At 45.1% G+C, this 13,052-nt stretch overlaps 1 protein-coding gene across 1 annotated transcript in view; it reads right to left on the bottom strand.

The window, feature by feature from the left end:
• The window catches only part of LOC109936849 (tyrosine-protein kinase Mer-like), a 40,621-nt gene extending 31,054 nt beyond the window's left edge, over window positions 1–9,567 (bottom strand). Inside the window, exons 1-3 of the mRNA XM_048619715.1 lie at window positions 9,449–9,567; window positions 7,030–7,082; window positions 5,507–6,164 (exon numbers count right to left, since the gene is read on the bottom strand). Coding sequence (XP_048475672.1) covers window positions 5,507–6,164; window positions 7,030–7,082; window positions 9,449–9,539 — 802 coding nt within the window. The 5' untranslated portion in view covers window positions 9,540–9,567. The remainder of the gene's footprint in view (window positions 1–5,506; window positions 6,165–7,029; window positions 7,083–9,448) is intronic.
• Window positions 9,568–13,052: the final 3,485 nt, after the last annotated feature.

Below are 13,052 nucleotides of genomic sequence, written 5' to 3'. Positions count from 1 at the left end.
TCCGCAGTTCTTTCGGTTTTTTATTAAAGGTGATCTCATGTCAGGTCCATTCAATTTAAAAGAAATGTGTGCTGTTTGTCAGGATATAATCTGATTTAGGATTGTGACACACATGCAGCACACACGCAATACCTGAAAAGCCCAGAGTTTCAGACACGGTGCTGAATCAAACAGCAGGCACCAGGGAAACCACACATTACATTCTTCACTGATGTCTAACAGAAATCATGCAGACAGAAAGCAGCGAGAGTGGGTGTATAAGATACACCCTGACCTGAGCTCTAAGGCATTTTAAAAAGCATTCTATCAGTCAGTTGAATGTTAACACTGGGAATGGGACATTCTTCTGTTTCAGGCATTCACTGTGTGGCTACAATGTCCCCGTCAAATACTCCCAGAATAGGGTTAGATACAGGCTATAGCTCCCGCTGCACTGTCCCCAACAAATACTCCCAGGACAGGAACTGGACTGGGTTAGATACAGGTATAGTAGCTGGTACACTATCCCCATCAAACACTTGGAGGACAGGTACACGACAGGGTTAGATACAGAATAAACTGCCTCTATTCTTTTAAACTGGATGTAAAAGCATCCTGTACTCATTTAAATTGAAAGTAAAGCTTCCTCTACATTGTCAATTTCAAACACTTGCAGGCAAATGAAATAACTGCATGGAGACCGGTATCCCATCATCAAGTCATCTCTTATTTACTTGCTCACAGTACCTTGGCTGTGGTCAGCCAACTCGGAGTCAGTCCCATGGACTGTGGAGATTTTAAATCCCCTGTTACATTGGTCAGCCAGGGCTTTCCCAATTGGCCCAAGTTAACAAACCCAATCAAGGATCTCATAGTCAACAAAATCTACCTGGTTCCAATCGCTACAGCAACATACAGCACAGGGTTAGCTACAGAGTAAAGCTTCATCTACACTGTCCCCATCAAACACTCCCAGGACAGGGACAGCATCAGGTTAGATACAAAGTAAACTTCCTCTACTCTTTTAAACTCAAAGTAAAGCCTTCTCTACACTGTCCCCATCAAACAGTCCCAGGACAGGGACATCACAGGGTTGGATATAGAATAAAGCTCCCTCTACACTGTTGCTATCAAACAGTCCCAGGACAGGGAAATCACAGGGTTGGACATACAGGAAAGGTCTCTCTACTCTTTTAAACTGAAAGTAAGAGCCTGTCTACTTTTATTTTAAACTGAAATTAAAGATCCGTCTACACTGTCCAATTCAAATACTCCCAGGCACGATACAGCACACCAGGGTTAGATACAGAATAAATTTCCCTCTACACTGTCCCCACCAACACTCCCAGGACAGATACACATTACAGATTAAAGATCCATCCACAATGCTAAAGTTCCTGACATCTATTCACTATGACAAATATTCCATTTCCAACTGCCAATTGGTTATAATCCAACAGGTTTATTTGAACACACATGCTTTCGGAGCGTTGCCCTGATTCCTCAGGTGTAATGAGACAGGAAATATCAAAACACAGAATTTATAAGTAAAAGGTCAAAGGATTATACAACTGATGCGAATGTATTTAATAACCCTGGCGGGAGTCAGCTAGCCAATTTAGGGTTAACATAATCCTTTGATCTTTTACTTATAAATTCTGTGTCTTGATACTCTCATTGCACCTGAGGAAGGGGCATCACTCCAAAAGCTTGTGTGTTCAAAAAAACCTGCTGGACTATAACCTGATGTGTGATTTTTGACTTTGTCCACCCCAGTCCAACACTGGCACCTCCACATCATTTCCAACACTGGCTTCTCCGTGTGGGATTACTGGAGCTGGATTTCCCTGGAAACTGTATCCCACACATTAGTGATTAACAACGCAGTGGAGAAGACAGAATTCCACCTCATTGGGCTGGGTTGCATCCAGGCCTCTGTTAATGTGACACAATCGTGTCCAACCACCCCAACTTTCCATCTTCGAAGCATGAGAAAATGTGACTTGGCTGTGTTGTTCAGTTATTATGAATTGAGTCCTTTGTTTTGGATTGCTTGTTATTACTGGATGCGGATCTGGACTGGAGGTCTATGACCAGCGGTGTCCCGCAAGGATTAGAGCTGGGTCCACTGCTTTACATCATTTATACAAATGATTTGAATGTGAACTTAGGAGGTATGGTTAGTAAGTTTGCAGATGACACCAAAATGGAGGTGTAGTGGACAGTGAAGAAGATTATCTCAGAGTACAACAGGACATTGATCAAATATGCCAATAGGCTGAGGAGTGGCAGGTGGAGTTTAATTTAGATAAATGTGAGGCAAATCAGGGCAGGATTTATACACTCAATGGTAAGGTCCTGGGGAGTATTGCCGAACAATGAGACCTAGAGGTGCAGGTGCATAGTTCCTTGAAAGTGGAGTCGCAGGCAGATAGGACGGTGAAGAAGGCATTTGGTACGCTTGCCTTTATTGGTCAGTGCATTGAGTATAGGAGTTGGGAAGGTCATGTTGCAGCTGTACAGGACATTGGTGTGGCCACTTTTGGAATACAGCATTCGATTCTGGTCTCCCTGCTATAGGAAGGTGTTCTTAAATTCGAAAGGGTTCAGAAAAGATTTACAACATGTTGCCAGGTTTGGAGGGTTTGTGCTACAGGGAGAGGCTGAATAAGCTGGGGCTATTTTCCCTGGAGTGTCAGAGGCTGAGGGGTGACCTTATAGAGGTTTATAAAATCATTAGGGAAATGGATAGGGTGAGTAGCCAAGGTCTTTTTCCCAGGGTATGGGAGTCCAAAACTAGAGGGGCATTGGTTTAGGTGAGAGGGGAAGGATTTAAAAGGAACCTGAGGGGCAACTTTTCCACGCAAAGGGTGGTGAGTGTATGGGACAAGCTGCCAGAGGAAGTGGTGAAGGTGGGTACAATTACAACATTTAAAAGGCATCTGGACGGGTAAATGCATAGGAAGGGTTTGGAAGGATAACTCAGGATAGCTGGTCGGCATGGACGAATTGGACCAAAGAGTTCTGGTTCTGTGCTCTATGACTCTATCTGGGGAGCCAGACAACCAGAAATAACCTTGTGGGGGCTAAGCTTGAAGTAGAAAGATAATGGCCTTTGCGTAAGGGAGAATATTATCTCACTCCAGCTCCAACTGAGTTCTATTCTGTGGTTACAGACTTGTGGATGAAAAGCCCATCCTGCGCTGGTTAAGTTTCTTGCAGTGACAGTTATTTCAGCTGGGTTTCATACTGTTTAAATTAGAAAAATAAACAGTCACAGAGCTGGTCCATTAGCCAGCAATCTGCTGCTAACCACAAGCTTTGCCTAGAGGCATTTTTGTGCACTGTGCCACTTTATCGCCTCTCCCAATCCTGTGGGTAGGAATTAATTTGTCCCTGATTTTCCAGGGATCTGCAGCCATAACTCAAAACTGTTTCAAAGCAAATTGCTTCAAAATCAAATCGTCTCAGTCCACTCTGACAATGCCCTGCATCGGGAATCATTGCGGGTCTGGGGTGTGATGGGGTTCTGAAATAATTGCCTCCGGTTGCTGGTGGGACCCTCAGATCTCTCAGAACATCCCAAGATCGCTTGTGAAGTTACTCTTGGGAGTGTCGTCAGCACTGTCTTGGAGAGAAAAGGGACTGCAAATCGGGGCACTGCAAGATCTCATCAACACTATAGATAATAATTGTAGAATTCCTGCAGTGTGGGAGCAGGCCAGTGAGCCCAATGAGTGGGCACTGACCCTCCAAACAGCATCCCACCCAGACCCCACTACCCCTAAGTTATCCCTGCAAACTTGCACTTCCCATGGCTAATCCACCTAGCCTGCACATCTTTGGACTGCGGGAGGAAACCGGAGCACCCGGAGGGAACCCATGCAGATACGGGGAGAATGTGCAAACTCCACGCAGACAGTTGCCTGAGGGTGGAATCAAACCCGGGTCCCTGGTGCTGTGTGACAACAGTGCCAACAACTGAGATGCCGTGCCACCCCAAAGTGTCTCAGTCAGAGATGGAGAATCACTGACAGCGTAGCACTCTCTCAGTACTGCATGGCGGAGTTAGGCACAGAAATCACAGGCTCCCAAGTGGAGTTCCAGGCCTAGGCTCACCCCAACCCTAGCTCACCATCAGCGCCCCAGAACCCCTGGCCCACCTCACCATGCCTGGGCACAGTCACATTTCCCACCTTCGCAGGCCCATGCATGGAAGCCCCCTTGGAGACCCTGATTCTTGGGCGCTAAGGTGCCCCCACTGCGCTAGACTTCGCTGCTTGAAAGTGAGCAGTGTGCCTGAAATTTGGAGCTAATCCTGAATTCATACTCTGCCCATTACCCTCTGGCCTCCTAGAAAACAGCACCACTACTGCAGTAATGCAATAAGCCAAAGATCTGCAGGTTTTCTGCAAAAACAGAAATTATCTGAGAGACTCAGCAGGTCTGGCAGCATCTGTGGAGAGAAAACAGTTAACGTTTCGAGTCCAGTGATCCTTCTTCAGAACAGTTTTGAAGAAGGGTCTCTGGACTTGAACCGTTGAGTCTGCTCCCTGCCTTTCAACTTGGTGCCCTCTGCAAACCAGCAACGCTTCCTGTACAATTTTCACAGCTCTCCACGCTCTGAGGTCAAAATCCTAGAACTTCTCCAACGTCAATGCAAGTGTCCCTGCACCAAGTGGACTGCAATCATTCAAGATGGCAGCTCATCACCACCTTCTCAAGGGCTGGGCAATAAACGCTGAGCCCAGCCAGCGACATCCACTTCCCACAAGGGAATGAAAAGAAACAGTTACGATCATTTTCAAGCCTTGATGCTGAAAGTGGGGTCAGTGTCATGGGGAAAACGCTGGGAAGTAGTGACCTAGGGGCTTCCACCCCTAGAATTAGGCTGAGGGGGTGTTTGATGAAATGTATTCCTTCTCCCACGGTTGCTAATATAATAGTCTGGCACTTTAAGAACAGCAACTATTATCAAATGGAAGGTTTGAGTTATAAAGAAAAGCCAGGGCTTTTTTCACTGGAGCATAGGAGGTTGAGACGTGATCTGATAGAAGTTTGTAAAATAATGAGAGGTATGGATAGGGTTAATGGCAGGCATCTTTTCACTATGATGGGGAGATTTTGAGACTAGGGGGCACATTTTTAAGGTGAGAGATATTTTAAAATAAACATGAGAGGCAACGTTTTTACACAGAGGGTGTTTTGCATCTGGAATGTACTTCCTGAGGAATTGGTGGATGTGGGTACCATTACAAAATTTAAAAGATCGCTAGGATAGGTACAAAACTAGGAAAGGTTTGGAGGGATATGGGCCAGAAGCAGGCAGGAGAGGACTAGTTTAGTTTGGGATTATGTTCGGCGTGGACTGGTTGGACGGAGCAGGCAGGAGAGGACTAGTTTAGTTTGGGATTATGTTCAGCGTGGACTGGTTGGACCAAAGGGTCTGTTTCCATGCTGTATGGCTCCATACATATGTACTCCAAGGTGGTGTTTTAACTAATGAGTAGATTAATGTAGCCCTTACCTGCACAGGCATTGTCTTTAGCTTGGTAACCCTCTCGGCAGACGCAGTGACCAGCAGAGGGTCCCCAGACACCGTCCGTGCCACAGAGACGTTGCGGTAACCCCATCTGTATCGAGTTATCGACACACTGGCCACGGACTAGCTCGCCACTGCCTGTGGCCTGAGGAAACATGGTCAGGTTGTGAAGGCTGAGCGGGCATTTCTTGTAGTACACCCTGAAGGAGCTGAGGAGGAGGCAGGGGCCAATATAATCAAAACCCAGCTGAAAGACTGAGCGGCTCACAGGACCCAGGCTCTCCCTTGTGACAGTGTTGAGAGTTCTCCTCAGCTTCATCCAGTCAATGGGCCCTTCCAGGTACTCCATGGGGAAGTGCTTCTCACCCTTGATATGGATCCTGACGGAATTGTCAATTCTGGGTCTGGCATTATCATTGTCCGACTGGAAGAAGTACACAGTGAAGTCCTCCATACAGTTGCCTGGGAACAGGCAGCTCAAGAAAGTAAACTTCAGGTCCAGGAAGAGGTGGCGAGCATCCCCAGTTGAGATTGGACCGGTCCACAAAACCTGGGACTTCTTCTGGAGTTTAGGGTCCAATGGGCAGCACTGGTATACCAAGTGGGATGAATTGCTCTCCAGGGCAAATCTGCCATCTGACCACTGTGGATGCAAAATACAGGACAGCAGCTAGAATAAACAGTCACATTCACAGAGGCCCAGAAAGGAGATGAGCAGATACTTTCATGATCACGTAAAGAGAGCTTTAATCTGTATCTAACCCTGTACTGTTCCTGTCCTGGGAGTGTTTCATAGAGACAGTGTAGAGTGTGCTTTACTCCCCACCGAACTCCCCACTGCCCCTGTCCTAGGAGCATTTTATGGGGCAATCTAAAGACAGATTTACTCTGTATCTGACCATATGTTGTCCCTGTTCTGGGAGTGTTTGATGGGGGACAGTGTAGAGGGAGCTTTACTCCGTATCTAACCCCGTGCTGTCTCTGTCCTGGGGAGTGTTTGATGGGAGACAGTCCAGAGGGAGCTTTACTCTGGATCTAACCTCATACTGTCCCTGAGGAGAGCGTTTGATGTGAACAGTGTAGAGGCAACTTTACTCTGTATCTAACCCAGTGCTGTCCCTGTCCTGGGAATGTTTGATGGGAACAGAGTAGAGAAAGCTTTACTCAGCATCTAACCCTGTACTACCCCTGTCTTCGGAGTGTTTGATGGGAGACAGTATAGAGGAAACTTTACTCTGTATCTAACACTGTGTTGTCCCTGTCCTGGGAGTGTTTGTTGGAGACGGTGTAGAGACATCTTTACTCTGTATTTAACCCCATACTGTCCCTGTCCTGAAAATGTTGGCTCTCTTCCCCCATCATTATCCCCCTGTCTAAATATTATTCCAGAGGAGGCAGAGGTACAAATGTGAGTTGTGATAATTATTTTTGTGGTGAATATGATGAAAAATTGGTGAAAGCAAAGGACAGATGAATGGAGCAATGGGAGCAAGAGGGTCATTGCTTACCTTGGTATTACGGTTTAACAATTTATTGTTGTTCCAAGAGTCAAACAGAACCACTGCAAGAAAAGAAAAGTTCCTGTAAGTATAATCCAAAGTGTAAGTCCAAAGATTTGCAGGCTAGGTGGATTGGCCATGCTAAATTGCCTATAGTATCCAGGGATGTGCAGGTTAGATGGATTGGCCATGCTAAATTGCCTATAGTATCCAGGGATGTGCAGGTTAGATGGATTGGCCGTGCTAAATTGTCCCATAGTGCCCAGGGATGTGCAGGTTAGATGGATTGGCCATGCTAAATTGTCCCATAGTATCCAGGGATGTGCAGGTTAGGGTGGATTGGCCGTGCTAAGTTACCCCATAGTGTCCAGGGATGTGCAGGTTAGGGTGGGTTGGCCGTGCTAAATTGTCTATACTATCCAGGGATGTGCAGGTTAGGGTGGGTTGGCCGTGCTAAATTGTCCCGTAGTGCCCAGGGATGTACAGGCTAAGCCTATGTGGGTTAGCCATGGGAAATACAGGGATAGGATAGAGGGATGAGTCTGGGAGGGATCCTCTTTGGAGGGTCTTTTTGGACTCAGTGGGCCGAATGGCCTGCTTTCACATTATAGGTATTCCATTCTTTAGTATGAAACACAAAAGATGACCTTCCCCACTCTCATGTGTGACTGCTTCAGGGAGTTGAATGATGATATTTATGTATGTCCATTGTTACAGTACATCAAATGGGTAAAGTGTGCGGCTGTTGATGTGCAAGTGACACAGCGATGGGAGATGAAACTAATTCGGTCTAAAGCAAGATAACATTATTGAGACCTACAAAAAATCTCGCTCCCTACTTTCCGACATCTCTTGGGGTACAGAGAGGTGGCTGGCACATCCCAGTGGTTGGTGAACTTCAGGTACATGTTGAATGTTGGTTGGTTGTTTGACTTTGGGGATTCATCACTGCCTATCCCTCATTCTCACCCTCACTCATTGTGCATTTATTGTGAAGAGCGCTGTCTAATGACCAAGTGCAAGGACTTCCGCCGAAGCCCCCTACACAAGGAAATATAAAAAGGGACTGCTGCCTTTAGGAAGGTCATGAAGTGCTTTATGACAATGATCTGTGAGGTATAATCATTGTTATATGTTAGAATTTGCCCATAGGAAGTTCCCATAAATGGGCTATGACCAGCTAATCTTTTAGATCCTGGTTGAGGGATTAGTATTATCCAGGACACAGTGGGGATAAACTCCCCAAGTCCTCTTCAAAGTAATGGCCACACACTTAGAGTCATACAGCATGGAAACAGACTCTTCGGGTCCAACCAGTCCACGCTGAATATAATGCCAAACTAAAAACCAAAAGAACTATGGATGCTGTAAATCAGAAACAAAATCAGAAATTGCTGGAAAAAGCTCAGCAGATCTGGGAGCACTTGTGGAGAGAGATCAGAGTTAACGTTTCAGGTTGAGTCACCCTTCCTCAGAACCTCCCCAGAATAATCCCAGACTACACTAGTCCCACCTGCTTGCGCTTGGCCAACATCCCTCCAAACCTTTCTTATTCATGTACTTATCCAAATCTCTCTAAAACGTTGTAATTGTACCCATATCCATCACTTCCTGTGGAAGTTCATTCCACACATGAAACACTCTCTATGTAAAAAAAGTTGGCCTACATGTCCTTTTTAAAGCTTTTGTCTTTCACCTTAAAAATATGTCCCCTAGTTTTGAACTCCCCCACCCTAGGGAAAAGACACCTGCGATTCACTTTATCTATATTCCTCATGATTTTATAAACCTCTATAAGGTCAACCCTCGACCACCTAACCTCCAATGAAAACGTCCCAGCCTATCCAGCCTCTCCTTCTAACTCACAACCTCCATTCCCAGCAACATCCTGGTAACTCTTTTCTGAACCCTCTTCAGCTTGATAAATATCCTTCTTATAACAGGGCGACCAGAATTTGACACAGTATTCCAGACGACGTCTCACCAACGTCCTATATAACCTCAACATGATGTCCCAACTCCTATACTCAAAGGTCTGAGCAGTGAAAGCAAGCGTGCCAAACACCTTCTTAACCACACTTCAAGAGGGTTAATGGAGCGTTGGTTTGTGTTTGGCAGCTCTAACACTTCAGCAGCCCTTGAGTATTACATTGGGAGAGTCAGTCTAGATCTTGTGTTCAAGTTCTTGGAGTAGGACGTGAACCTACAACCTTCTAAGTCAGAGGCAAGCAAGTGCAATTAACAACCTCCTGCATCACAACTAACAACCCACTTTCCTACAATAATTAGTCAGTGCTGAAAATGGTTAAACAAGAACACAAGCAAAGTTATTAACCTCTGCATTCTGCAGAAACCTTATTGTTAAATAAAAATTCCCCTTCAGGTCAGACCCAGAGAAGAAAGAGTTTGGCCCGGATACTCTCCTTACCATCATACAGGTGGTCCTCTGTTCCCGAATGCACAGGCTGTAAAATGAACCACGTCAGGCAGAGGAGGTGCAGGGGACCTGGTAGATGCATAGCTCTGACAGATTCTGAGGCTGCTGTCTCAGGCTCTGCCTGGGTGTACTGCACGCAGAGTGAATCACATTCTAATTTTACTTGCAGTGATTAGGCATCAGTCAGAACCAGGAGGTGTGGTCTCTGAACAGCCAACAACAGAGACAGGGGTGGGAGGGGAAAACAGAAGGAAAATGACTGTAATGCGTTTGGAATTATTTTTCCTAGAAAAGCAGTTTTTTTTAATAGTAATTAGATTTTTTTATTTCAAAATATACTTTATTCATAGAAGGTAATCTTTATGTACGTACACAGTTAATGAAGCTGTTCAGATCTATACTCCACCTGCAGAGAACAAAATAGCTTTTGGCTTTCTCTATATATACAATTAAACTGTTGGCAATACTATTTTTGCAAATCCTTTCCTATCCTGTTGTGCAATAGTGTTTTTGATTCAGAATCTTCGGGCTTTGTAACACAAGTGCAGTCTACCAAAACTCAAAATAAAACCTAATTTCTTTCTACTGCTGTGATGTGGAAGTGCTGGTGTTGTACAAGGTCAAAAATCACATGACACCAGGTTATAGTCCAACAGGTTTATTTGAAGACACAAGCCACTGACACCTGAAGAAGGATCGAGACTCCGAAAGCTTGCAGCTCCAAATAAACCTGTTGGACTATAACCTGGTGTCATGTGATTTTTTTGACCTCTTCCTACTGCACCTAGTGGAAAGGGTAAGTTTGTGGGAGTCATGCTCCAGCTGAGTTCTGATGCTTTCCAAAGACAAACTGGCATTCAGTCCCTGGGTTTATCCTTAAAGATAAGAATTAAGAAATGCTTTGCATTCTTATAGCCCCGTGCATAATCTCGGGCTGTCCCAAAGTGCTTTGTAGTTAATTTGATATGCAGTTACTGTTGTAAACACAGCAGCTAATCTGCACTCGGGAAGGTCTCCACATTCAGGAAAGCAATACAGACTAGATCATCAGTGATAACAAGGTGTAGAGCTGGATGAACACAGCAGGCCAGGCAGCATCAGAGGAGCAGGAAAGCTGACATTTCGGGTCTGGACCCTTCTTCAAAAAACCTCTGCAGATCATCAGTGAATTTTTTTTAAGGATTGAAGGACACTGGGGAGAAAGCCTTGCTCCACTTCTACAAAATAGCACTCTAAGATCTTCTGCATTAGCTTGAGAGGAATTTATTTGTCTTGTTTGAAAATAGCTCTAGTAGCGCAGCACTCCTTCTGCACTGGGGCTGTCAGCCTGATTTATGTGCTCAGCTGTCCATGGCGTGACATAATCTACAACCTCTGATTCCACAGTAGTGACATCTGTTGAGCCACCCCTGATAGAGTTACCAAAACGGATTTTTTTCCTTTTCCAACAGAGAACCAGCACAGACCCAAGGGCCAAAAGGTCTCCTCCTGCCTGCCCTGACTCTATGAGGATCGTGAATCAGCACAGCGGAGAGATGAACGTTGGATCACGGTCTGTACCTCGCACACCCCCTTAACCTGTTGGCTGTTGGTGTATAAAGTGTGATACATGTAGTTCTTGCGTGACGTTGCGCTATAGAAAATTGCACCAGAGAAAATCATGTTATAGGGAAATCATTAGACCTGTGCAGCAGAAAGTTCCTGTTATCCAAACAGCATCCACTATTCATCAACTGCGTTTCAGCCAATTCACATTAACATAACATGCATTATAGCAGAACTGCCTATATAACATTCAGCCTAGGGACTGAATCCAGTGCACACTATTTTATGTGTATCTTACCTTTAAGAGAGTTTAAGGACTCCAAGTGCTGTGTGTATTCGGTGTTGCAACTCTGCCTGCCAGTGAATCTGCTATGGCTCTGCGCGTTGCAGAGAAAGCAGTCGGTTTGCTGACATATCTGCTTTGTAACTTAAAATGTGTTTTACTGTTTAAAATAACCTAACCCATAGAGTTAATCCATCCCTGATGCACGATTGATCCTCAGAACATTATCATTTTTCTTTTATTCATTCATGGGATGTGGGCATCGCTGGCTGCACCAACATTTATTCTCCATTGCTACTTGTCCTTGAAAAGGTAGTGGTGATTTGCCTACTTAAATCGCTGTGATCCACGTGCTGCAGGTTGTTAAGGAGGGAGTTCCAGGATTTTGACCCAGCGACACAACAGAAATGGCAATATATTTCCAAGTCAGAATGGTGAGAGGCCTTTGGAGGGGAACTTGCAGGTGTCTGCATGTATCTGCTGCCCTTGTCCTTCAAGAAAGAAGTTGTCCTGTATTTGGAAGGTGCAGGTCTAAGGATTTTTAGTGAATTTCTGCAGTGCATCTTGTAGCTAGTACACACTGCTGTTTTTGAGTGTTGGTAGTGGAGTAGATGCTTGGGGATGTGGTGCCAATGAAGCGGACTGCTTTATCCTGGATGGTGTCGAGCTTCTTGAGTGTTGTTGGGGCTGCCCCCATCCAGGCAAGTGGGGAGTATTCCCTCACACTCCTGACTGGTACCTTGTTGATGATGGACAGGCTTTGGGGAGTCAGGAGGTGAGTTTCTCGCCGCAGTATTCTTAACCTCTGACCTGCTCTTATAGCCACTGTGCTGCCAGACCTGCTGAGCTTTTCCAGCAACTTCTGTTTTTGTTCCTGATTTACAGCATCCGCAGTTCTTTCGTTTTTTTTATTTCTTATAGTCACTGTGTTTATGTCGTGAATCCAGTTGAGTTCATGGATGTTCTTAGGCAATTCAGTAACGATAACATAATTGCATGTCAATTGCATGTAATTAGGAGATGGCCATTGCCTGGCATTTGCGTGGCACAAATGTTACTTACCACTTGTATGCCGGATATTATCCAGATCATGTTGCATTTGAACATAGACTGCTTCAGTATTTGAGGAGTCACAAATGGTGTTGAACACTGCAATCATCAGCGAACATCCCCACTTCTGACTTTATAGAGTCATAGAGTCATACAGCACAGAAACAGACCCTTTGGTCCAACTCGTCCATGCCAACCAAGTTTCCCAAACTAAACTAGTTCCATTTGCCTGCGTTTAGCCCTTAACCCTCTAAACTTTTCCTATTCATGCACCTGTCCAAATGTCTTTAAAATGTTGTAACTGTACCTGCATCCATCACTTCGTCCTACAGTTCATTCCACATATGAACACCGTCTGTGTGAAAAATTTGCCCCTCAGGTCTCTTGTTAATCTTTCTCCTTTCACCTTAAAAATATGTCCTCTAGTTTTGAATTTCCCTGTCCTAAGGAAAAGACGTTTGCTATTCACCTTATCCACGCCCCTCATGATTTTATAAACCTCTATAAGGTTACCCCTCAACATCCTACGCTCCAGTGAAAAAAGTCCCAGTCTATCCAGACTCTCCGTATAGCTCAAACCGTCTAGTCCCGGCAACATCCTTGTAAATATTTTCTGAACCCTCTCCCATTTAATATCCTTCCTACAGCAGGGCGACCAGAACTGTACATTCCAAAAGTGGCCTCACCAATGTCCAGTACAACTGCAACATGATGTCC

The sequence above is a fragment of the Rhincodon typus genome, chromosome 43, assembly GCF_021869965.1.
Source record: "Rhincodon typus isolate 14 chromosome 43, sRhiTyp1.1, whole genome shotgun sequence".
In the NCBI taxonomy this organism is placed as follows: Eukaryota; Metazoa; Chordata; class Chondrichthyes; order Orectolobiformes; family Rhincodontidae; genus Rhincodon; species Rhincodon typus.
The sequence above is the reverse complement of the archived record's forward strand: the minus strand, read 5'-3'. Positions and strand labels throughout refer to the sequence as shown.